The 26064-nt window shown below is 46.8% G+C and overlaps 1 protein-coding gene across 6 annotated transcripts in view; it reads left to right on the plus strand.

Moving 5' to 3' along the window:
* The window catches only part of LOC147251581 (protocadherin-1-like), a 163839-nt gene that overhangs the window by 11079 nt on the left and 126696 nt on the right, over positions 1-26064 (plus strand). For all 6 annotated transcript variants that reach the window (XR_015118975.1, XM_086222366.1, XM_086222365.1 and 3 more), the window contains 2 exons: positions 5321-6152; positions 9715-11898. Coding sequence is in view for 5 of the 6 variants with exons in the window: in XM_086222366.1 (XP_086078492.1) it covers positions 5343-6152; positions 9715-11898 (2994 nt within the window). In the remaining variant the exon portion in view is untranslated. The remainder of the gene's footprint in view (positions 1-5320; positions 6153-9714; positions 11899-26064) is intronic.

Here is a 26064-nt window from a genome sequence, read left to right on the forward strand (position 1 = left end):
AAAAGCACGAGTCGGAATGTGTGTGTGCATGCACGTAGCTATCTAAATGTTAATGCACTGAGTAGGTGAGGCCTTTAAAACTATTCAGCTTCACTTCACTTGGTTGAAGTGGGGCGTGCAGACTGAAGGATTTTGATGGCAAGAAAAACAAAGTCAGTGTTCTGTGGATTCAATGCTTGTAGCTCGGATAAATTCAGTCATTTTGGTGGCACTTGATTGTAGAATGAAATCACTTGATTTATATCTGAGGTTCACGGATGTAGAAGAAGACATTGAACCCAAATCAGCCTGGTGGCCAAACTGTGTCATTACCACTGTGGGATTCATTGATGAGGCTTTGCAGCCTACAGAAGACTTCTTTTTTCATCTTTTTAGATTATGAATGATTGTTTCTTAGCTTCACAGCACAACTTGGTCCAAAAGCATTCAGAAAATCTAGACAAACCACATTAAATTACTTTATCACTCTGGTGAAACCAGATTCTCCTGTAAGTCTGTTCTACGGCCCGCCGGGCGTCCTTGATACTCCAAAGCTAAACTTCTTTGGCTTTGTGTACCACTGAGTGACTCTCAAGAGAACGGAGGGGCCAGTTCCCTCTCTACACCCGCGATTGGACCCCGGAGACTTCTCACTTTAGGGTGTTCCAGAAAAGATTATTGTCTTACCAGAAGATGACCTGCTCGTACTTTTGGGAGATCTTGGGGAACCTTCCTGGTTAAGAGGTGTCTGGGGGTCCAGGGTCGACCACCCAGGCCTCAGGGGGGCATTTACATCTACATGACTGGTTGGAGGTTAACGCAGTCGTATGTAGGGTGACTCGTGTGATGCAGGTGAGGTGTGAAGATGGAGACACACTCTGAATATCAATAGTGAACACACACACACACACGGTGGGTGGTAACAAGACCATTCAGCTGCATTGTCATGTACAGAGGAGCACTTTTGTCTGGACACACACCACACACACACTCCTTTATGTCCTCTATTGTTAGTTGTCCCGGCAGCAGACGCACACACTGAGCCACACTCTTTAGACATGGAAACATCTGTAAAAGCCCTGCTGTCACTATAGCGCACACACACACACACACACACACACACACACATACACATTGGCGGGTGGCTGAGAAAGTTTGAGACTGTGGGAAAGGGCTGGAGAGACAACACACTCATACACACACTCACACATACAAACCCTCACACACGCACACACATACAAACCCTCATACACACACGCACACACACATACAAACCCTCATACACACACGCACACACACATACAAACCCTCATACACACACGCACACACACATAGAACAAACATGCGAACATGTCAGCTGGCAGGATGTGAACATCACAACAGGAATTCTCTCCACTTTGATTTTATTTTTACAGCCAACTCTCTCTGGACATGTGAGCCAAACTTCTCATGACCTGATGACACTGTTCCAACAAACGCACACGTAGCCAATTTATTAGGAACGCCTCCATCAGCGCAGTACAGCAGCCTCACACTAAATCCTGCTTTCATGAAGAAAATAGTCCCTCTTTATTGAATCTGTTGGAGCGATGTTGATTTATTATAACTGTCTGTTTGGAGGCTGCGTCTTGTATTAATACTTTATTCCTCAAAGATCACAACTGCTTTCAGCTGGTGCGATTTGAGACGGGGGATCAGCTAACTGAAGTAATTTAACTGAGTTTTGGTCCTAAAAAAGGTCTAACATTTACATTGGCTGACATACAAAGCTGAAAGAACTCAAACCAGGAGGAGGTGGCCGGAAACGTGAGCAGCTGGTGGGGTGTGCAGCAGCACCTCGCTGTGCCGTCACCTCTGGCGTTGATCTAACGCGCAACCATCGTACAGTCCAGTTCAGCAAAGCACAGCTTCATGATGGTGACGTCAGTGTCACTGTTCTGTTTCAGTGCTGTTGTTGAGGTAAATGTCAGCGTGCTGTGCAGTCAGAATACGGTGGTATGTGTATATTTGCATCCAGGTACAAGCATCCCTGTATTTGGTATGAATGTAGTCACAAACTATTCAAGTGAATAAAGTTAAGTGTCAAGAATGAACAGCACTGCAGTGAATAGACTGTTTTGTTGTCCTATCGTGGTTCAGATCTTCGACAGCCGTCTGGCAACAGTGGAACCATTGTGCTGCTCCCAGGGTCGGAGTGATGGGCCCGCTGGATATTTTTATGGCTTTGAAAGATGTGGTCAACTTGAATTCTTTAATTTCTCTATTAATTGGACCGTTGAAATCAGCGTGAGGACTCAAACTTTTATTTGGTGTTTTTTGAAAGTGGTCACACAAGAGCGCTTTTGTTAGAGAAAACCTGGTCAACCAGCTGCAGCTCCAAGTTTGATGCTGGTTGGTTTTGGGTGTTGGGTGCGGTTGCTTGGGGAGGCTAAAAAAGGCAAAGCAGTTTTCTTTTTTGAAACGACAAAAGAAAAAATATATTAATTATAAGATGTAATTTCTCTCCTTTAGCTGTTGTGAGAAGCCTTTCCTTCAAAACTCAACTGAAGTGTTTGTTCATGTTGGAGGCTGCTCTGACTCATCAGTCTCAGGCTCGTGTGGTCTTACTGGACAGCTTTTCAGACTTACAAAGTAGAAAAACACTTAAATTAACGTTACGCCACATTGATTGTTCGACCTGCCATTAAAAAAGGTCTCAGTGCAGTTGAGAGTTCATGTGGTTTCTGTGCAGAAATTTACTTTCAATATGAGCTTGAATCACTGTGAATGTCTCAAGGTAAAATGACTCAAACTGTACCTGGAAGACCGGTAATGTAGAATTACACCTATGAAAGGTTCCTGAAAAGGTGAATTGATAAACAAAGCAGAAGAACCGAATCGTCGCAGCCAAACATCGACTGGTCAGACAGTAGCAATTTTTGTTCCGTGCAGATGGATTCATGTGTTGAGCTGACGGGCCAATGAATCGTGTTGTTGCAACTTAGTTTCCTCGGTGACATGGGAAATGCCTTGGGGTCAGAGGTCAGATGTTTGTAGTATTTGGAAGCTCTTTAGAGATGTGAGAAAAGCAACATGCTCCTCACACTGTAACACTCATTCACATTCAAATGGAGGTGATTGTGTGTGTGTGTGTGTGTGTGTGTGTGTCGGTGTGTCGGTGTGTGTGTGTGTGTGTCCCAGCATGGAGCAGAGCTGTTGACACTTCAGATGAACAACTGGACAACGACCCCAGCAGGTCGAACATTTGCTGCTTGCAACTTCACGTGTGAAGTTTGCTTCTTCTCTGATTTCTGTCACAACCAGGGAAAAGTAGGCCAGCCTTTAAAACACTTCATTTATTTCAAAGTTAAATAAAGAGGTTCTGAGGGGAGAGAAGTGACATTTTAGTCTGGACGGGTCTCTATACACTGAAAAATAAAGACAAGAACAGTTGTGTACTTAACAGGTAGACGTTTGAAGGATGTTCCATCAAAGGTCCCTCAGAAGTACAATATTGATCTTCAAGAAGCCCAAAGTGTTTATTTGGACTAACAGAAAGGGTGCAGACTGAACTGCAGGGTACAAAGTAGTTTTTCAAAAGGCTGTTCCCTGAACAAGGCAGCTGCAGGAAGCAAGCCAGAGCACAGACGAATACGGGCCATTTGCAGGATTTGCTCAGACATAAACAAAACAACCAGCTGCCACAACGTGTCAGTGAATCGCCAGCTTTTTTGATAATTCGCTGACCATTTGTCTTTTCTCAAACAAAACATTTGTTGTTTCCAGACCCTAAAATATCAGGATTCAATGCTTTGTTGACAGAAAATGAAGATTCCTTGCATGCCGTATCCTTGACCCACTGCAAGAGACTCAGTGTGCAGCTCAAAACATCTCCACCAGGCAACTTCTTGCATTTTAATCCATCAATTTGGTTAAATGATTGTTTTGTTTTGTTTTTGGTTTTGTTTTTTAGAAAGAGGGGCAGTGATGGAGGAGAGAAATAAGGACAAGTAGTTTGTGCAATTAGAAACTTAGCCGGACTAAATAGAAAAGAAGCAGAACACAGAAATTTCTCCTTGACTCAGTCTAGAAGGACCGTAGCTGTGAAAGTGCCCTCGTGTCTCTGTGTACGAGACCCGACCTCTGATTCTCACTCTGTAGGGGTGTTAACAGGCTTAGGATGTACAAGGTTTTACTGCACAGTACAGTTACACACACACATAGTTCAGTAGTACACTTGTAAAGTCGGAGCATCAGCGTTGCTTTGGTCGTAGGAGGAGAGCACAGAGACTTCCTGCCTCCTGCTCAGCATGCTGCTCCATGTTGAAGTGTGTGTGTGTGTGTGTGTTCCTCTCCAAATCAAGGACGCAAGGCAGGAGGAAAAAAAAAGCCTCCCTTCAGATTAACCTCAGTGACCTGCAGCCGACAAACTCCTACAGCCGAGTGAGTGTCTGAGATGAATTACTGCCAAGAAAAGAAAAAGTGAAGAGACAAAGAGGAGGAAAGGTGGATGGAGGAGAGAATGCAGTCTGGCTGAGCACACCAGTGTTGTTGAGAGTAAAACCTTCATCCTTGAACACTTAGCTGGATAGAACATGGACGCCCAGTAGAACCTCTTAGCACATAATAAATAAGCTTTCTTCTTGTTAATGCTGGCGCGATAGACAACAGATGGACGGAGGGAAAGAAAGAGCCGATGAATGAAAACTCATGGCGAAAATGCTGGCGCAGATTTTTGTAAACACACAGATAACATATGTATAATGTTTAGAAAAACAACAAATGTTTGCGTTCCAGAGCTCCTTCTGGTCCTGGAATTCCTTGGAAAGGTTGGATTTTATCGTGGAGTTTTGTAAGTTTTGAAAAGTACTCCAGGTCTGGAAAAAGATTTAGAATTTAGCAGTTAGCGCTGGTTTGTTTACTTTTATAGAGTGACTTTGACCACAGGGACCCGTGGAAGATGGTGACGCATGCGAGTATAGACAATAATGTGACGACACATTGAACAGGTTCACTCTTCCCAGCAGACTCAGGGTCTTTTAGGTGCCCGTCCCTTCTCTCTGCCACTCATCATCAGTATGTTTGGCCGCCTGCAGTGGCGCTCTGTTTGTCTTGCTGTCGGAATGGCAGTGGACTGGCAGCAGGAGGAAGTCATCACTCTGTGCTGCTTGGCTGCTCTCTACACACAGCACGAGCCCTGAAGCCTCGCGTGGCGATCAGGACACTTTGAGTGACCCGAGAAGACAAATTCAACAATCTTCTCCTGAACCGCGCCGACATAAATCTGTCTGGACACCATGTGTCAGATGACCGATCGGCGGTCTCGCTAATCTGTTGTCTCTCTCGTTTTTTTTTTTCCCAGAGTGCTGTTGTCGGGTGGCGACATGGCAGCCCTGAGGTGGGAGGTTCTGCTGTTCCTGGCGGTCATCCTGTTGGTCTCCTGTGGTGCTGCGCCCACTGACATCCTGTATCGCGTTCCTGAAGAGCAGCCGCCAAACACGCTGATTGGTAGCCTGGCGGCAGACCAGGGCCTGCCTGACACCGGGCACCTCTACAAGCTGGAGGTGGGTTCGCCGTATCTGCGGGTGGACGGCAAGACCGGTGACATCTACACCACTGAGATCCCCATCGACCGCGAGACACTGAGAGACTGCCGCAACTTGTTTGAGGTTGACAAATGCTTCCTGGAGTTTGAGGTCTCCATCACCGACATGGTGAAAGGTATCGGCTCTGGCCCACGGCTGATCGAAGGCCGCATCGAGGTAATGGACATCAACGACAACACGCCACAGTTCTCTTCCCCCATCCTCACCCTGTCCATCCCCGAGAACACGCACATCGGTGCCCTCTTCTCAATCCCCATGGCCACTGATAGGGACTCAGGCTCCAACGGCGTGGCAGAATACTCGCTGAGCACTGGACCAGACGCAGACCAGCTCTTCAGCCTGCAGGTGGCGTTGGACACAGATGAGAAGCAACCGCAGCTGGTCGTCATGGGCAACCTGGACCGTGAGAAGAAAGACTCGTATGACCTGAATATCCGGGTGGTGGATGGCGGGAGGCCGGCGAGGGCAAGCAGTGCTCTGCTGCGGGTCACAGTCACCGACCAGAATGACAACGCCCCAAAGTTTGAAAGGAGTCACTACGAGGCTGAACTACCAGAGAACAGCCCACTGGGACACTCGGTGCTGCAGGTCAGTTCTCACACACACACACACACACACACACACACACACACACACACACACACACACACACACACACACACACATACACACACACTTTCATCTTCACCAGTGACCTGTAATCCACTTCCTAGGTGAAGACATGATCTATGTTCCTGCTGCTCAGTTACACACACAAGAGAGGTTAAGCAGGATGGAGGTGCAACTGGGTGGAGGGACAGCAGGGTGGAGGGACAGCAGGGTGGAGGGACGGCGTCTGCTCATCGTCGCATATTAAACACTGATGGGGGCAGGGGGATGCGATGCAGCTAGCGGTGCGGTTCAGAGGTTCGGCTTCAGCTCAGTGGCTCTGCAGCGTCCTGTTGTATCATCCTTCGCCGCCCATCCCTTCCTGCGACCAGCCAGCCTCACAGCGAGCTGTGCATGACTTAATCTGAGTCAGTCATGAGATTATCCACAGGGCTTATTGGTATTATTGCTCGGGATGTGGCTCATTGCATTTCAGAGAGCCACAGAATTCATTTCACTTACCGTGTGTTGGAGGAGCAATGCTTTAGAGGCAGCGGGACATCGCGAATGGCTGACCTGCTTAAATCATCCAGTGGCGGCGCAGACTCACTCGTTCGCAGCTTTTAATTTGCTCTTTAAAGGAGCAAACCGCTGCGTGACAGTAAATTGTCTCTGAAATGTCTTATTTCAGGGTGAGATGGGCACTTCTCCAACATTTATCCTGAAACATTCTGACAATAACAATTCCACCATCCTTCACTCGCCCACCTATTGGCATCACAAAATAAAGAATCAAACATTCGGGGACTTTAGATCATCAGCAAAGAGTAACAGGGAGGTGTTTTCTGGTCCACGGAGGACCCATTGATGTTTTCTGGTCCTGCAATAATCAACAACCAGTTTAATCCACTGGTTTCTGATTTTAGAAATCTGATCCTCCAGTCTATTTGTGGCTTGGTGGATAACAAATATCTTTAAATCTCATCAAAGACATACATGTAATTCGTGTGATTACACCAGAGATGGAGGCCTTCAGCTCCAGTCATGAAGGGCTTCAGATATTTCATCGACAAGCAACTGAGAAGAGGCTCCAAAGAACCCAAATCAACTGACATGCACTTGGAATGTATTTCACTCAAGATTAACCAGGCAGGAAGAACCTCCTGAACCCACAAGCAGATGAGCAACGATTTACAAACGCTGGCTTCAAGCTTTTGCTCAACCTGCTACGAAGACCAATTTTCACACTTTTTTATGACCGTTGGTCTCAGCTGAATTAATCGCAGCTTCATAGCTTTGCTGAACACTGCTGAATTTTATGATTTTTACATAAAAATCAGTCGAGTCGGAACAATTTTTTTCTTGTTGATTGCAATCTTAAACGGTTCTTAAACCAGTTTTTGCTGACTGAAGCGACAGTATCAGATCAGGCAAACCCTCTATTTTTGGTAAGACTTCAATGTGCCGTGTAAATTAAAGTTTCACCACTCTGTTTGTCTGACGTCAGCATATATTGCCTGACTGGTTCAACTGGTTTGCTGTGTCATTTTTGGGATCGAAATGTGCCTAAAAAAGAAAATTTGGGATTCAGAGGTTTAAAGTAGTTTTTCTTATGAAGACGTAAAGTTTGTACAATCTGATCGAATAAGACGGACTGAACCAAATCATCCTGAAGAGGAATTTTATAACCTGGTGTGATTTGGAACTCAGGAAGAGAAATGTGAAGTTTTTCTGGTCAGAAGCTGCAGCAGCTCTCGTCTGCTCACGTAGGAACCAAGCCAGTGGAGCTGGTTAATTGTTAACTGGAGATAAACAGTGCTTCTATTTGTTGTTCTCTTGGACAAAGCGACCTTGGAGAGTTGCCAGCCCTGGCCTCGTCGCAGCGGCGCTGAGCTCCAGCAGCTCAACAGTTCAATAGGCAATTCTCAGAAGCTGTCAATAATTCACCGCTGTTTGGTGACGTCCACTGCTTAAAGCCACACCAGAGGAAAGGAAATCAATGGGCAGGAGAAATTATAATTTCACTTTTCATGCTTTCTTTAACCTCTCCTGCCTTGAATCAGTGAGCTGAGCAAGCAGGAAACTAGATATTTATTATGTGGCAGGTTGAACTGGAGTCGATGTTAAAAAGAAAATCCCCCCTGAATTGCGGCAGGCTGAATTACCCATTAAAACCCAGAGTAAGAAATCCTTACTCACAGACATTAAATTTTCTGTCCCTCACCCTAACAAGTTTATTTCAAAAGATCCCCTTGGTTTCTTGTTGTTTAAGACTTTAATTTTAAGAGATTATTTTGCAAAGTGCAAACCTGGCCTGGATCCATTTAGCTTTACAGGAATAATGGCCTTTACATTTAAAAAGCCTAATTACATTACTGCAAGCACCAGGTGAAAGAGTCGCTGAACCAGCAATACCTGGGACGTTTAAATCAACAACCAGCTCATTGGAAGCTAAACGCTGAGCTACATTTCTCAATAGCAACACTGAACTGCCAAAATTAAAAATTGTGAGATAAGTTTATCGACAGACACCCTAACAGGAACATCCTGAGTGATTTTGTGCCGACAGTTTGCATGTCCTCGTCCACTAATTAGCTCTATTAAGTTTGGATTTGGGTGTGTGACGCAGGATGTTGCTGCTGTGTCGTCTCTGGTCTGCTAATGGGCCCCGAGGCTCTGGTGCTTTTCTGATAATGAGACAAACATCAACAGTCACTCATCTGCCTATTAGATGCCAATGACCCGCTGTACAGCCATCAGATGTTGTTGTGTGAGTGTGAGTGCTCAGCTTAGAACATCTGTTGTGATTTAGCCAAAATATTCTTCCCAGCCAGAAAACAAAGAGGACTCTATAGTGTTTGATTAGCAGCGGCCCTGAGTATCTCAAAGTCAGAGAATCGAAACAATCATTACAATGTAACCAAGGTCACAACCTGGTGTTTTTAAGCTACGTATACACAAAACAGACACTTTTTACATATAAATCGTGAAATTGTTTTCAAAGGTAACAGTTATTTTCATAACCTGCTGATTAATCTGAAAAAAAAGATTAAAGTTTCCGCCAGCTCAGAGAGATCTTGTCTGTCCGACAGTCAGAAAACCCCCCAGATATCAGTTTACCGTCCTGTAGGACTCTGTAGGGATCTTTTTAATGATCAGATTAACAGAATAGTTGCCAGTTAATTTCCTGTTGATTCTGTCATATCATTGACATTCTCCATTCGTTTGTGCTTGATGAGGAATTCATCACCAAAGTAGTGACTTTTTAACAGAGTAAAGCATGTGGACAACATTTAACCATGACACTGTTTAAGGGAGTTAATAAAACGGGATGCTCTGTAAGATTGAGGCTGTCAGCTAATGTGCTAAAACATACACCTACACATTGAATTAAATTTCTTTTTACTTCTTCATTTTGATGAATAAATGCAAAATTGAAACTAACATGCCAAAAACAAGCAAGATGTAAGGATTATAAAAACAAAAATTGTCAGGTTTTACCAGCAGACTGGATGTGAATATGTTATCTTGTTTTAACAATTCCTCTTGAATGAACTTGTAGGTCAGAGCCAATGACGCAGACACTGGCACCAACGGAGAGATTGACTACAGCCTTCATCAGGTGTCGGAGGCCGTCCAGAGACTTCTGCGTATCGACCGGTCGACCGGCATCATCTATGTCAAGGGCCTGGTGGACCGTGAGGAGGAAAGCTTCCTCAAGTTCTTTGTGGTTGCCAGAGATCGTGGGCCCAACTCTAAGAGCTCCAAAGTGCTGGTGACCATCAACGTCAAGGACCAGAACGATAACGCACCAGCCATTGAGATCCGTGGAATTGGCTTGGTGACACACCAGGACGGTGTGGCCAATATATCAGAAGACATGCCAATTGGCACACCAGTGGCGTTGGTCCAGGTGTCAGACCGTGATGAGGGGGAAAATGCAGTGGTGACGTGTGTGGTTGCAGGTGATGTCCCATTTCAGCTCCGACCTGCGAGCGAGTCAGCGAACGATCGGAAGAGGAAGTACTTCCTGCAGACGACAACCCTGCTGGATTATGAACGAGTTAAGGATTACAGGATTGAAATTGTTGCAGTGGATTCTGGGAACCCTGCTTTGTCTAGCACCAACTCCCTCAAGGTCCAAGTCACTGACATGAATGACAACACACCAAACTTTTCCCCTGGGTTGCTCGAGGTGGACTTTGCTGAGGGAAATCAGCCCGGTGAGAAGGTTGTGGATGTGCTGGCTACAGACGCTGATAGTGGCACCAACGCAGAGTTGGCCTATAGCATCATTGAGCCTCCCGCGACCAGGCTCTTTGAGATTGATGCCAACACTGGTGAGGTTCGAGTGAAGAACATGCTGGATCGGGAAGAGATTGAGCGCTATAAGTTCCGTGTGGCTGCAGCAGACAAGGGCGTTCCCAGCAAAACTGGCACTGCTACAGTGGTGATAAATGTCGTAGACTGCAATGACAATGACCCCAAGTTTATGCTGAGTGGCTACAGCTTCTCTGTCATTGAGAATATGCCTCCTCTCAATCCTGTTGGTGTAGTGACTGTCACTGATGCAGATAAGGGTGAAAATGCCCAAGTGAGGCTGTTTGTAGAACCGGACAATGGCAAATTTGTTATCCAGAATGGCACAGGAACCATCTTGTCCAGCATATCCTTCGACCGTGAGAAGGAAAGCACCTACACCTTCCGCCTGAAGGCAGTAGATGCTGGTGACCCACCTCGATCCTCCTATGTAGGTGTTACCATCAACGTTCTGGATGAGAATGACAACGCCCCCTATGTGACCAAACCAGCCAACTCTTCCTACACATACCTGACTCCTGTCACCCCACCAGACACCCGCGTGGAAGTGGTAGAGGCAGAGGACATTGACTCTGGACTCAATGCCGAGCTGGTCTACACCATCACAGGTGGCAACCCGTATGGCCTCTTCCACATATCGCCCAGCAGTGGGGAGATCACACTGGCTCAGGAATTCACAGGCAAACACAACGGGCTGCACAGATTGGTGGTGCTGGTCCGGGATAAAGGCAAACCTCCTCGGCATACCACTGCACTGGTCCATGTTTTTGTCAACGACACCAAGGCCAATGTCTCGCTCATTGAGGCGCTGGTCGGACACAGCCTCTACACCCCTCTTGATAGGGACATTGCTGGAGACCCCAACTACGCCCTTGCCCAGCGCAGCAACATTCTGTATGGAAGCCTAGCGGGTATTGCAGGGGTTATCCTGGTTATCGTAGCTGTGGTGGTCATCAGACACCGGCTGCAGAAGGACACCAAGAGTGGCTACCAAGCTGGCAAAAAGGAGAGCAAAGACCTGTACGCCCCAAAGCAAGGCCCTAAAAATGGCAAAGGGAAGAAGAGCAAGAAGGGGAAAGCTCCTAAACCTGCAAAGCCTCTGGAGGAGGACGAGGAGGCCAGCCTCCAGAAAGGCCTGAAGTTCAACCTCATCAACGACAATGTAAACGACAGTCCTAGAATCCACCTGCCCCTTAATTACCCGCCAGGAAGCCCAGACCTGGGCCGCCACTACCGCTCCAACTCCCCCTTGCCCTCCATCCAGCTGCAGCCACAGTCACCCTCTGCCTCCAAGAAGCACCAGGCTGTTCAGGACCTCCCCGCCACCAACACCTTCGTGGGAACAGGCGATAACAACTCAACGGGCTCTGACCAATATTCGGATTACAGCTACAAGGCCAACCCACCCAAATACAGCAACAAACAGGTAGGAGACTATGCAAACACGGCAATGTACCACAGGGACATCTATTGGACCAACCGGGTGTGGTAGTCATGCTGGGACATATTTAGCCGATATTCCTCCACCAAAGCTGCACTGACTCCCCCCCCTGCACATTTCCGGCTGATATTCCTTTGAGTTTTTTTCTGTTCACCATTTTTGTTTCGTTCTAGTTTTTGTTACATGGAAACCACAGTTGTCACATCATGAAAGATAACATGCGGGATAGACCACATATGGGTTAACCAATATTTGATATTTGGGGGGTTTAACTGCCCTCAAGAGTGAAAATACTGGCGGGTGTCTTTAAATGTTAATGTTGATGCATTTGTTTAATGTAGAAATGTTTGATTCTCAGAGTTTTGTTTAAGAAATCCAACAAAGCACAGTGTTTCCTTAAAAATGCTACAAGAGGAAAAGGCATTTTATTCTTTCATGTACATCAGTCATCGGGTTTGAATTCACCATGAAGAATCCCATATCGGTCTATCCTAAGGCTGGCTTTACACAGCACAGGGAAACTTTCATGCAGCGTGAGTTGGCTCAAACATCTTTGAAACTAAACTATTGAATCTGACTGAAACTTGCCTGTAACTCAGCTCCAACAGTTGTAAAGCTCTCAACTTTGGAACACTAGTTTCACTCAGCGTCCAGTCAAAACATGGATGAAACTGAGAGGCTGATGTCAGGTTGATTTGAAAGGAAGAAGCTCTCACGGGAGTCCTTTACCCACAAACGCTTGTGTTGTTTGTTAAGCGTCCATAAAGCTGTCAAAACACTCAGAAGTCCACTCCTTCTCTCTGGAAACCTTTGCGCTATGGAATTTGCCTTGAATTTGTTTTTAAAAAAAATAAAATTTGGCCTCAGACCATTGGCAGCGCGTTAGCCTCAACTTGGTATCCAGCTGTCCAGTGGGAAAACAGTTCAGACACAAGTTTGTGGTTACACTCGCTATGTTTTCATGGACAGCGATAATCGTACGACTGACCTGAAGACAGCACTTTGATTAAGCTGTTTGCATTCAGCTTCTGTCACATTCTGGTCTACTTGACACGATCAAAGTCCGACTAATGATTGACTAAAATGCTGTGAAATCTTTGGTCTGGTTTACACCACCTCTCAATGTCATTGTTGTTAATGAAGACTATTTTACCCGTTAGCATCGAAGCCACCCTGTTGTTTAATGGGGTTCATGACTGAAAACTGCTGTTCTTGCAAACATAGCCAGTGACTCCACCCACTTGGTAAAAGACCTCCAATGAGCAAAACTGAAGGGAACTGAGTGAGCTTCTGGATTCCCGTTAAGTAAACGATTGTAAGTGGCTTCGCCCAGTCCATCCCCCAGTCCGTCCCCCAGTCAGTCCCCCAGTCAGGCTGCGACCCTGGGCATGAGCGCTTGGGCGTGTAAAGCCATCCTTAGCATCTACGTGTTTGTCCTCTGTTTCATTTGTGCTTCACCTTTTCGTGGTGTAATGAAGTTATGAGTTTTTTGTCATTCAGTTTTGATTCCTCCTTGCGGCCATCAAACCTTCACGCTGACATCCTCATTAAGTCTTTTTTTTCCCCTATTTTTCTGGAGAGCTGCCTGGAGTTTAAAAGCTGCTCTTTATGGCCGGATCAGCTTGTTGAAGTGTGACAAAGAGTGACTGTGAATTCCTCAGTGCTTTTTTATTTATTTTTCTTCTTTTTTCCCCACCCCTGATTTTTTATTGTGTCTTGGCGTTCTTTAGCTGGGAACTTGACTGGCTGAGCGTCACTTTAGAGTGTTTCCATCCAGTTCAGACCAATTTAAAGTAATTTCAGCTCAGTCAGGGAGCCAAGCCGTGAAGAACGGACTAAGAGGGAGGGGGTGTAAAACGCCGCTATGAAGGAAAAGGTACACTGACTAAATACGGCCATTTCTTAACCTCCGCACCTCCTGTCAGGTCAGCTGAAATACGACTTTTAATTTTGCCATGTTCCCAATCACAGGGGCTAAAAAGTCAATTGTTTGCACAGATTAATGGCAGGTAATTTTCCAGGCGCCCACTTTCGCCTTCTTCTACCCAGAGTGCCTTGCTCTATTCTATTTAACAAAATGGGGGGGGGGGGTCACCTGTTTTTGGCCCTGATGGACTCTCGTCGTTGTGGTGAGCTGTGAAATACAAATGTGCACTGTGAAGAAGACAATCAAAGGTGTTGTAGACGTGTTCAGACTGTACATACATGTGAATTCTGTTTTTTTTTTCTGTTTTGTTGCAACGTGTGCGTGTGCTAACAAGGGCGATTCATTGTAAAACTCACAAAATACCAAAGACTCTCTCACACACGCACACACACCAGCGTTTCCACTGTCATCGCTATCGTATCGGTGCTCTAGCGGCTCGCACGGTCTTTAACACTGGAGGCCGCAGGCGCCGCACATCTAATCTGCTCCATCACTCACCACCGTGTACTCTTCTTCTTCTTCTTCTTCTTCTCCTCCTTCTTCTTCTTCTTCCCTGGGGAAATAAATGTACAATGTTTTTGTTTGTTTTGTTTTTTACAGCTAAAACCAGATTTTATTTCAATAAACATGTTGCTTAAATTTTGATGTGGCGCCGTCTGTGCTTCACTGGGTGGCTGAGGCGGGAGCACTGGGAGGTGGAGCTACAGTTTCCATTATCATTCCCATCCTTCACGCGTGGAGCTAAAACGCACTCACCTCCCAAACTCAAATATTTTTATGATGATTACAAATAAATGTTTTTTTCTTTGATGAGTTTGGATCAAATGCAGAGTGAATTTTTGTGGTAAATTAATGTGAGCTCATGCAGACAGAACTCCATTCAGAAAATGTGCGTTTTAAAGGTTTTTCACTTGTCATTCTGCTTGCAGACGCAACACAGCAGAAATTCATGATTCGTTCTCATCTGCATCTTGGTGTTGATATTTCTGCATATTTTTAATCTGTTTATTGCACTGAAGTCACAGTGGCAAATCACGTAGACGGAAATAAAGGGCGTGAAGACGAGTTGGTTCCTCTTTTTCAGACGAGGAGGAAGAATATTAACCGGCTAACGATCCTGCAGCGAAACGCCGAGGAAACACCAGGTGAAAAGACAGAGAACAAATGAGAAGTTTGTCCTGATTTGGTCTCAAAGACAATGTAGAAATACGATTGGTGTCTCTTGTTTTATCAACAATACGGGTTGGTTTTTCTGTCACCACTGAGTATTTTACTGTCTTCATAAAATCGTCACAATGAAGTCAGTTGATTTTGAGGGCTGACAGACGAAGGACTAAAAACCTGGTACTCAGCAAAATTCTACACACTCAGTTTCATGATTTTTAATTGTGGCTTGAGAAATGACATCACATACAATTGAAGTGAATGAGAAGTAGCAGGAACAAGGAAGCTGCACTGAGCGCCGGGCCTGGACTTCAGCTGGTTTGTGCTGACAGAAGTTTTTATACTTTGTGTAGTTACATGGAATTTAATGTGAAAGAGCTGAGCAGAGCCCCACTGGCGGCTGGACGCCTGTGAGAAGACGATCGTTCCTGTAATTTGAACAAACATCTGCAGACTAAAGGCCCATCAACAGCCTCCAGCTGCCGCTGGGCTCCTTAGCATCTGCTAGCATGCTAGTTTCCACTTCCCGAAAATACATTTTCTCTCCATAAGGATCCATGAACGCATCAGTCATCGTGTGTCTGTGGTGGCCTGTTGGTGCGCGCACATGCACATGCACACACACACGTTGGACTTTGAACCTGCAGCTCATTGGACATCAACACAGGTGTTGTATTTGCTGAGGTTGAAGGTCAAATATCACTCAGAATCAGTTGTTAGGAGTAAAGAGTATAGAGGTCGAAGGTGAATAACGTCATACACACACTCACACACACACACACACACACACACACACACACAGCACATTAGTAGTCCTGGAACGTCCTGCCAGCCCCCCACTTGTAGAGGGACGTTGTGTGATGGAGGAAGTGGTCAAAGAGCAGAACCAGCCGGAGACTCAGGGACGCTTCCACTGGACGTCCATGACAGAGGTAGGAGGTCGGCTGGGAGACGAGGTCGAGTCGGCTCCCCCAGGACATCTGAGGTTCAGGGTCAGACCCCCGACCCGGGGCCTGGGGTCAGACCAGCTGTTGACCTTACAGACGAATTATGAAGCTGAGGTAGAAGAAAGTTAAGCAGAGGACACAAGTTAAAAGTCCTGATCAACACTGACCAGCTCAGCCGTCTCCATGGTAACACAACGACGTGTGTGTTCTGACTCATAGTAATGAGTCTCCACACACACACCAACACACCATCAACACACTCTTGCCTTCTATGGAAGCCTGCCCTGTGAATGAAGACAGTGTGTGTGTGTGTGTGTGTGTGTTCATTGAAGTGGTTCGTTTCCCCCATGTACAGTTGATGATGTCATGACTCATTTACATGTAAACGACCTGATCACATGACCTCTGATCATTACGGGCGTTTCCAAGTGTGTGTCGAGTTCAGGTTATTGATCACGAGCTTTGATTGATTTCGACGTTTTCATTGGCATTCAGGGAGCCTGCAGGTCTGCTAGATCACCTGCACTCCTGTCACGCCGCTCATCAGGTGTTTGAAGGACGCCGCCGCCCACATCACTTCATCCATCTGCTTTTCACTGATACACATAACTCGCGGTGGGCGGACAAACTCCTCACAGTATCATAGTATTACCGTGTAACAGTATTACAGTATCATAGTATTTCAGTATCATAGTATCACAGTATCACATTCCTGGTCCTGTGAGAAGCGAACGCCGTCCTTCAGGGACGTCTAACATCAAACTGAGCCAGACGAAAAACGAGGCTTCACAAAAATAACGGGAGCAAGGGTAGGTTCCCATGGCGCCATGATGTCATGGTCCACCTGCGCGTGGTCACTGAAGCCTCGTCCTTGCAGGTCCCCGCCACTGTTACACGCAAATAAATGGCCGTGGATGTAAAACAGGTGTCTTTAGCGGCGGTCTGACAGCCAGACGAGCGACTTCGCTGTCAGAGAAGGCGAAGGTGATCGCAGCCATTAGCAAGTCGGCGAGCAGCCCTTTCTCCTCCAGAAAATTACAGTAATTTTACTGTTAAAACTGCAGTTCGGCTGCTGCAGAGCCCAGAGGAGGTGTGAGGTACAAGTACTGACTCTGCTCACACATTACTTCAGATTGAGTGCTGGTACTATTGGAAACACACTTTTAGTGGTTTTCACGTTTGTGAGTCTGTAAACAACAACCTGCAGCTCCAGAACACAGTACAGATATATTCTACTGACTTACTGGTACCAGGTACCAGTGAGACGTACCAGAAAGAGGTACCAGTGAGGAGTACCAGAGGGAGGTACCAGTGAGGAGTGCCAGAGGGAGGTACCAGTGAGAAGTGCCAGAGGGAGGTACCAGTGAGGAGTACCAGAGAGAGGTACCAGTGAGAAGTGCCAGAGGGAGGTACCAGTGAGGAGTACCAGAGAGAGGTACCAGTGAGAAGTACCAGAGAGAGGTACCAGTGAGGAGTACCAGAGAGAGGTACCAGTGAGGAGTACCAGAGAGAGGTACCAGTGAGAAGTGCCAGAGGGAGGTACCAGTGAGGAGTACCAGAGAGAGGTACCAGTGAGAAGTGCCAGAGGGAGGTACCAGTGAGGAGTACCAGAGAGAGGTACCAGTGAGAAGTACCAGAGAGAGGTACCAGTGAGAAGTACCAGAGAGAGGTACCAGTGAGGAGTACCAGAGAGAGGTACCAGTGAGGAGTACCAGAGGGAAGTACCAGTGAGGAGTACCAGTGAGAGGTACCAGTGAGGAATACCAGAGAGAGGTACCAGTGAGGAGTACCAGAGAGAGGTACCAGTGAGGAGTACCAGAAAGAGGTACCAGTGAGGAGTACCAGAGAGAGGTACCAGTGAGAAGTGCCAGAGGGAGGTACCAGTGAGGAGTACCAGAGAGAGGTACCAGTGAGAAGTACCAGAGAGAGGTACCAGTGAGAAGTACCAGAGAGAGGTACCAGTGAGGAGTACCAGAGAGAGGTACCAGTGAGGAGTACCAGAGGGAAGTACCAGTGAGGAGTACCAGTGAGAGGTACCAGTGAGGAATACCAGAGAGAGGTACCAGTGAGGAGTACCAGAGAGAGGTACCAGTGAGGAGTACCAGAAAGAGGTACCAGTGAGGAGTACCAGAGAGAGGTACCACTGAGGAGTACCAGAGAGAGGTACCAGTGAGAAGTACCAGAGAGAGGTACCAGTGAGAAGTACCAGAAAGAGGTACCAGTGAGGAGTACCAGAGGGAGGTACCAGTGAGGAGTACCAGAGAGAGGTACCACTGAGGAGTACCAGAGGGAGGTACCAGTGAGGAGTACCAGAGGGAGGTACCAGTGAGGAGTACCAGAGGGAGGTACCAGTGAGGAGTACCAGAGGGAGGTACCAGTGAGGAGTACCAGTGAGAAGTACCAGTGAGGAGTACCAGAGAGAAGTGCGTGACGTGGCATTGAAGTTCAATCACAGTAGCTGTGGTACTTGTATACACTAGTATTAATAGGAGTGTGGTGGTATTATTGGGATACATCTACTCATGATGGGCCAGGTATGATGATGATGATGATGATGATGATGATGATGATGATGATGATGAGTGTGTGTGTGTGTGGGGGGGGGGGGCTCCTTGGTCACAAAGAGTTCTTTGTGAAACTCTCAAACATGATTTCTCCAACACACACATTCCTGAACACAGTCCTCACTCAGCAGAAGGTAATCCTCTCAGCGTGTGTGTGTGTGTGTGTGTGTGTGTGTGTGTGTGTGTGTGTGTGTGTGTGTGTGTGTGTAAATAGTAATGGGCGGGGCCTGTCAAATAGAATGGATTTTGTCAGAGGGCAGTGGGCGGGGTTTGCAGGCAGGTTGAGCTCAGAACAAAAACAGCCCTCAACTAAACTCAGTAGCTGTCGTACCTCACTGAGCATGCGCCATGAGCGTCACGTGACCTGACATTTACCCTCATCTCCAAAGACTGGAGACCTGTTGCGCACGCCGCCTGACTGGAGCAGCTCCAGACGTACATCACGTGACTTAACTGGAATGGAACCTCATCACTGTTCAGAACCAGTTCATTTTTTCTGGTTCTGTTCTGGTACCAGTGGTTCTTTTTAAATTCAGTTCAATTATTGGTTGTGTTCTTTGTGTGTTTTCCTCATTGTTGAGCCGTCTGAAAAGCAGCTTTTATCTATTTTTGCTCCCTCAACAAGGAGAACAGGTGGAAAAAAAGCCATCTCTCTGGGCGACATTAAATCTGCTTTTCTTCTTATTTACATGTAGCGGCACATTTAAAGCGTCGTTTCATACGGAACCTTGAGAACCGTGAAGGAACTCTTTCAGGCTCCTATTCAGCCTCCCTCTCCATCTCTGTCTGCGTCTGTCTATCTCGGTCGCCCCCTCGGGCCCACGATTGTGTTTGAGCCACTGAGACGTCTCGATACAAAGATCCACGTGTGTGTGTGTGTGTGTGTGAGAGAGAGAGAGAGTGTGTGTGTCTGTTTGTGTGTTTCTGTGTGTGTGTGTGAGAGAGAGAGAGAGAGAGAGAGTGTGTGTGTGTGTTTGACTTTTATGTGGAGCCAGAAATCAAAAACACAAGGAGCATAATTTCGTTAGCTTGTTATTGTGTGTGTGTGTGTGTGTGTGTGTGTGTGTGTGTGTGTGTGTGTGTGTGTGTGTGTGTGTGTGTGTGTTGTTTTGCCACCTGCTCCAACAACACAAGCGAAGTGGAACGGAAACCCGCCGGAGGGTTCACACACATGTTTGTGCAGCTATCCTTGTGAGGACTTCTCCTCCTATAACGCTGGTCTCAGGCTCTTGTTGGAACCTCGCAGCTGAACATCCAACACTCAGAACCTTGAGCCCAGACTCAAATTAAACTCAGTTCAACCCTTAAAATAAGCAACATTTCCGCTTGAACTGACTCAGTCGAGCCGTACGCTGTAAATTATATAGAGACGCCTTTGAGGCCTCATCCTCATGGATGTCATGTTTGCTCTGCCGCTGGGAACGGTGGTCCTCACAAGTGAAAAACCAGAGGACCCCAGATGTGACATAAACAAGAAGGTGTGTACTTGTGTGCATGTCTCCAACAGCGCTGGTAGCAGGTGGTATGACTGGAGAGGGGACGAGGTCGCTGCCCCCCCCCCCCCCCCCCCACACACACACACACACACAGGCACCTGTAGGCAGGGTCAGAGGTCAGCTGCTGTACAGCTGCTCTGTACACTGGGCTCCTGAACTTTGTCTGCACACACACACACACACACACACACACACACACACACACACACACACAGACAAAGATGGCGTCCAGATGCTGCAAACATCACCCAGTGCGCCGTGTTTTGCTTGAACATAGAAGCTGCTGTGTGTAGCAGCAAGTAATACTTGTTGAGTACTTAATAAGTATTTGATGAGTACTTAATGGGGACTTGATGAGTGCATGATGAGCATTTGATGAGTACTTGACGAGTAAACGGGTTGGTGTGCCCTCGTAGCTTTAGCAGTTTCATTAGCAGTACCAGCGGAAACACAAGTAGGAGTTGTATTACAGCCACAGCAATACTACTGTAGAATCAGTTGTAGTTGCAGTAATGATAATGATGGTAGTAATTTTAGTACTGAGGATTTAGTCTTCAGTATCAATTGCAGTAAATAGAAGGACCATTCATGATAGTCAAGTAGTTTCACTATTAGATGAAGTTTCCTTTGTGGTAGTATCGAGGTACTGTCAGTGTTACTTCATCAAATAGTAGCCATTGTAGTTTCACCAGTAAATGCTGTAATGGTATGAATTGTTTTGAAGAGCCGTAGTAGTACAAGTGGTAGTGGTTAAAGTAATACCAGAAGTAATGGTAATAGTAGTAGTCGTCGAGGTACTTAGTTTTACCATTTGCTGAGGTGCCTTCAATGTTAGTTTCAGGTTCTATCGGTAGTACTTCCACCGGCAGTACGTCAAGTACATGCAGTATACAGAGTACAGTGCAGTATTTGAGCAAGCGGAGTGCTGAAATTGGCAGCAGATGCTTGGTGACAAGCAGGACTGTCAGCGGCGCGTCTCTAGAGAGACGCCGCCTGCGAGAATACAACTCGAGCTGCTAACAGACCTTCTGCCAAGTGTACAGTCACTGGCCGTCGCCGCGGCAACCACCTCCGCCAGCATCCTGACTGACAGGTGACAGCGAGGGAAGTGATAGTTAGCAGGGAGAGAAAACCACATCATCAGCAGCGCTCTCCTCCTTTCCTTTCTGATCCGATCGCAGCAGCGTCTCTGCGGCAGCCATTTATTACACACCTTCTTCTTCTTCTTCTTCTTCTTCTTCTTCTTCTCTTTGCCACTTCCTGTTTCCTGCCGGGAGCTCTGCACTCTCTCAGCCGGCCAAAACCTCAAGTATTTTAATAGCTCGCTAATATTAGCCACCTTGCTAAAAGATGCTAAGTGTGTGAACATAAATGTTTTGGTGACAGTTCTTGGATGACGCCCACGCCCCCGTATGGAACGCACCCCATGTGCGGTGCAATCATCGTCCCACTCACGACTGAAGGCGGGCATGCTAACAAAGAGGCTAGTGCCTGCTGGCATCTGTGGCCCGCACATCTCTGATCACATGACCGGGGCAAACCGACCGCCCAGTTGGGATTTTTTGTTGGGTTACGTTGAAGTCGTTGGATCTGTTTGATCAGTCTTAACTCCTCGCCTCTCATCACTATAGCAACACTCAGCTTCATCAGCTTTTCCATCTTCATCCAGCTAATCTTCATCTCCCTTGTGCTCCTCTGCGCTCAGCAAGCAGGACACACACACACACACACACACACACACACACACACACACACACACAAAACCAGTCCCAGTCTGCCCCGCATGGTCCAGGGGTTTTATGACTGACCCAGTCTGTATGTGTGTGTGTGTGTGTGTGTGTGTGTGTGTGCCTCTGCCTCTGCCTCTGCCTCTGCCTCTGGAAGGGCCAGGTTGGGGTTTAACAATGGTAGTGAGGACATGAGGCTGGGACTCAGGCTGATGACCTCACAAAGATGGAAAGTGTGTCAGCATCTGTTAACGTGTGTGTTTACTTGTACTTTCCTTGCTGCCCCCCCCCCCCCCTGTTTTAAATGTAATATGGCCGCCTTGTTCTTCACCTTGGATCACCTCTCCTTCCGCCGCTCTCACTGTGGAGGGGAGATAAGAGAGGAAGAGAGATGTGGTCGGCATTTTGTCTCCGTATCGTTTAAAGCGTCTGTTTGGACGGACTCCCCCCCCACACACACACACACACACACACACACACACCCCCACTCCCAACCCGACCCGCCCGCCATGCACACCTTTATCTCCTCCTCATTTCTATACCTTTTTATCCCCATCATTCCTCATCCTCTCACTCTGCAACTCCGTCTTCTCCTTCCTCTTCTTCAGTTGTACGAAGACCAGAACAACAACTTGTTTTGTGTGTTGACGAGCCTGTAACCTCTGTTGTCATTGGCTGGACACGCCCACATTTCCAGCAGTGACGATCAGTAATTCTAAGGAATTCGGTGTAAATTAATTCATGAAGGTAACGTGCCCTGCAAGCTAACGTTAGCGGCTACCCAGCTAGCAGGGCTCCCGCAACGTTGGCGAACAGGAGCCACAAGTTCACCTGAGAAAGTTCCATCCATCAAGACGTCTGAAGGTCATTTCATCTCTCAATGTTGTTCCTGTCAGCAAACACCATCCAAACCCAGCGGCCAAACTAAAAGTAAATCACATTTTTCTCTGAAAAGAAAAGGAATTTTTGGTATTTTGCTCTCAGTTCTTATTGCAGTGAGCTGCTCAGGTGACACCTATGCTCTGCGGTCAGGCTCCGCCCCTGTGGCGTGCTAGCAAAGATCCCTGCTAGCATCTCCCTCTAGCACACACAGACATTGGGTTGCTGATGAGGGACCACACTCTGGTCACTCAGTGATAGAAACAGACCTCCGCCCGACTCCTCCACCGGCAATGATGCTGCTCATGTACACATGACATGTGACGTGAACTTTAAAAGTGGCGTGACATGTGTTCATGTGTGTTGGGACGCACACGTGTGAGGGATCAGGGAGCTCACAGCAGACTTTCACTCAAGCAGTTGAGGAGGCTTCAGTCTGGTCCTCCAATGCATCCTTTAGCTCTCTCTCAGTGTGTGTGTGTGTGTGTGTGTGTGTGTGTGAGAGAGAGAGGGAACAGCTGTTTCTCTCTAATCTGCTGGTGGACCGCTGCTCACCATCTTTCATTTCCCTTTATTTTAGTTTTTCTTTATCCAGTTTTATTGGGAGAACTGAGAGATTTCATCGTTAAAAACAATGTTTTTCAATGAAAATGACAAAAATACGTAACAAATACATCAGAAACCCAGAACTCTTGGTCTCCTTGGGTCTGTGCTGGATTAGCGGCTCGTCCTAATCTCGCCGGAGGTTAAATTAGAGGATTGAGGTCGTATGTTAACACACAGCTTCACATCTGTGACTTCTTCTTTGCTTTTTCTTTTGCTTCTTTTTTTCTGCTGGAGCTGAAAATTTCCCTGAAGGCTTGTGTGAATCCTGTTAAAGCCTCCGCAGAAGCTCCGAGACAGAAAACAACAAATCTGTTCTGCGTCGGTGTTTGTCGGACAGCAGCGCTCATGTTCTCTCCTCAGCTGCTGTCAGGAAGCAAACGAGCAGAGCGGCTTCCTAATGTTCGCCTCCAAAAAGCAGCAGACAGTTTATGTGCTCAGAGGCGCGCTGACAGCTCGGCTCTGAGAGCATCAACAAACAACGCCGTCAATATCTGAACTGATCAGTTATGATTTGTTGTGTTACAGAAAGATAATAGCAACATCAGAGGAAGAGCTGGCCTCTCAATAGATGCTGCAAAATACAGTACATGACCACATCTGGAACTGTTGATGTCTGAATGTTGATGAGCTCCACCGTGGATGCTGGGTGACGCCGGGCAGACCAGCTGCTCCACAACACTCGCTTTTAAAAGGATATTTCACCCTAAATGTGTATTTTTCCTGAGTCACATCGATCTGAGTTACATCGTCTTGATCTCGCGACGATGTTTTTTTTTCCCCTCCTGTGTTTCATCTTTGTGACTCCAGCTTGCAGAAAGAGCCAGCCGCGTATGTTTAGCTTCAAGCTAATAGAGACTAGCAGCGGCTAAAATGTCCAAAAACAGCTTTGTGGTTCACGGACTCTCAAGTCAAAGGTGGGAGCCGTCATCTGCGTGTTCTGATGAGAAGTATTTATTCATTTCTTTATGCCAAGTTAGCCGGAAACAACAAAATGGTGAATTGGTCACAGAATTGAAAGGCACAGAATATTGCTGCAGTGCATTATGGGGTGAGTAGTTCCTGAACACTTCCTGCTGCGGTGCCCTGTGTGTCTGATATTGGCGGAACTCTTGGCCCCAGGATGACCTGAAGCATCCGAACGCAACGAGACACTTACGCTTCGTTTAAGGGTCGCTGTCGAGCTCTGTAATTACAAATATCGTTACTGCATCGATTCAGGGAGGAAGTACAAGTTGAGTTCAATGCAGTACGAAATGAAGTTCTTCATTTCGTACTAAAAATGAGTCAAAGGGTAATTTTATTCAACGTTGAAATAAACTCAGCATCACATGGTTTTAATCAGCGGTAGCACTGTCAGTTCATTTATTGAATAAAAGCTCCTTCTCTCGGTTCAAACTGTAAATAATTCTCTTTCACGAGTCTCCGGTGGGGGAAAAAAAACGGTATGAAAGTTGTTGGATTTGACTTCATCAGAACGGAGAGAAGCTTCTGATATCTGCCTCCCAAATTATCTGAGAGGAGAAAACAGGCCGAGCAGCAGCTGCTGGATCAGCCTCCATCTTTAATCTACAACTGCTGGTTCTGAAAGTTTGTTAATGAGATTTGGGAGTTTTGAGTGTGTGTGTGTGTGTGTGTGTGTGTGTGTGTGTGTGTGTGTGTGTGTGTGTGTGTGTGTGTGTGTGTGTTTCATTGTTGTTTTTGTGATGGCTCCACCCCCTGTCTTCATGGCACTGAAGGAAATACTGCAGAGGTGAAGAGACAATAGGTGACAACAGGGAATGAAGTGCTGCCACACCTGGAAACTCAACACCACTTAAACTGTCAGTGCTGCCTGTCAGGGTCTCCATGGTAACGGGGGCAGGGAGGGTGGGGCTGGGGGTTGAAGAAACCTTTATTTGTGAGCACAGACATGTTCAGGCAAGCAGGACACACACACACACACACACACACACACACACACACACCTTTCACCAATGTTTGCATTCAGTTTTGCATACAGCTCGAGGTCACGCTGCCAGGCCGTGTGTCTCCGTGACAACGGTGTGGGAGACAGGTAAACCCTCTCTCTGGACTCGTCACCTCCCCTTGTCCTCCACCACGCCGTCCATTTTGTGATGGGCCGGATGGCCGCGCGGTCAATGGAGCGATGCTGGCACACTGATAAATAAAATCAGAGGCGGCGTGCTGTTGCAGGGGCTGCTGGGTAGTTTGGTGGGACTGATCTGCTGATCTTCACAGCGGGCTCATTTTTCTGCCTGAAAAACCTCAAATCCTGTTTGTGTTCAGGCTGAAGAAACAAGTTTTAGTTCATTTATCAAAAGATCCAGAATAAAATGTCCAATAGGCTTTGGTTTCAGCTGCGGTGTCAGAATGTTTGCTTTGCTTTCATTCACATTTCATACTGAATTTGGAGAAAGAAGAACCCTTTGCTCACTGAGGCCTCAGGGAGCCACATAGCCGCCGTGAGGGCACTCAAAAGTTAGGGGCCTCAAGTTTTAAAGCCTAAAGGGGTTTAAACTGTTTAGACTAATTAGGCTAATTAGCAACCAAATTAGCAAATTATAAAATGCCTGAATGGCTTAAAAGATGGTTAGCAGTCGACCTGGTGACGGAGTGAAGCTAGTCCACGTGTGGTCGACACCAGCGCACGAGAGTCTATTCGTTAGCATGTGTGTTAAATTGTGTCATTGTAAGCTGGCAAGACAACCAAGGCAGAGAAAAGCTGCTGTGACTCCAGGCCAGACGGGGGCAGCAACGCACCTCAAAGCTGTTGGTGACTGCCTTTAAAAACAGAATGAGCAAGAATCTTGCTGGCTCATTTCCAGACTTCCAAGCAGGAGG

This window comes from Aulostomus chinensis, chromosome 13 (assembly GCF_037954235.1).
Source record: "Aulostomus chinensis isolate RoL2024-O1b breed Wild chromosome 13, RoL_Achi_v1.0, whole genome shotgun sequence".
In the NCBI taxonomy this organism is placed as follows: domain Eukaryota; kingdom Metazoa; phylum Chordata; class Actinopteri; order Syngnathiformes; family Aulostomidae; genus Aulostomus; species Aulostomus chinensis.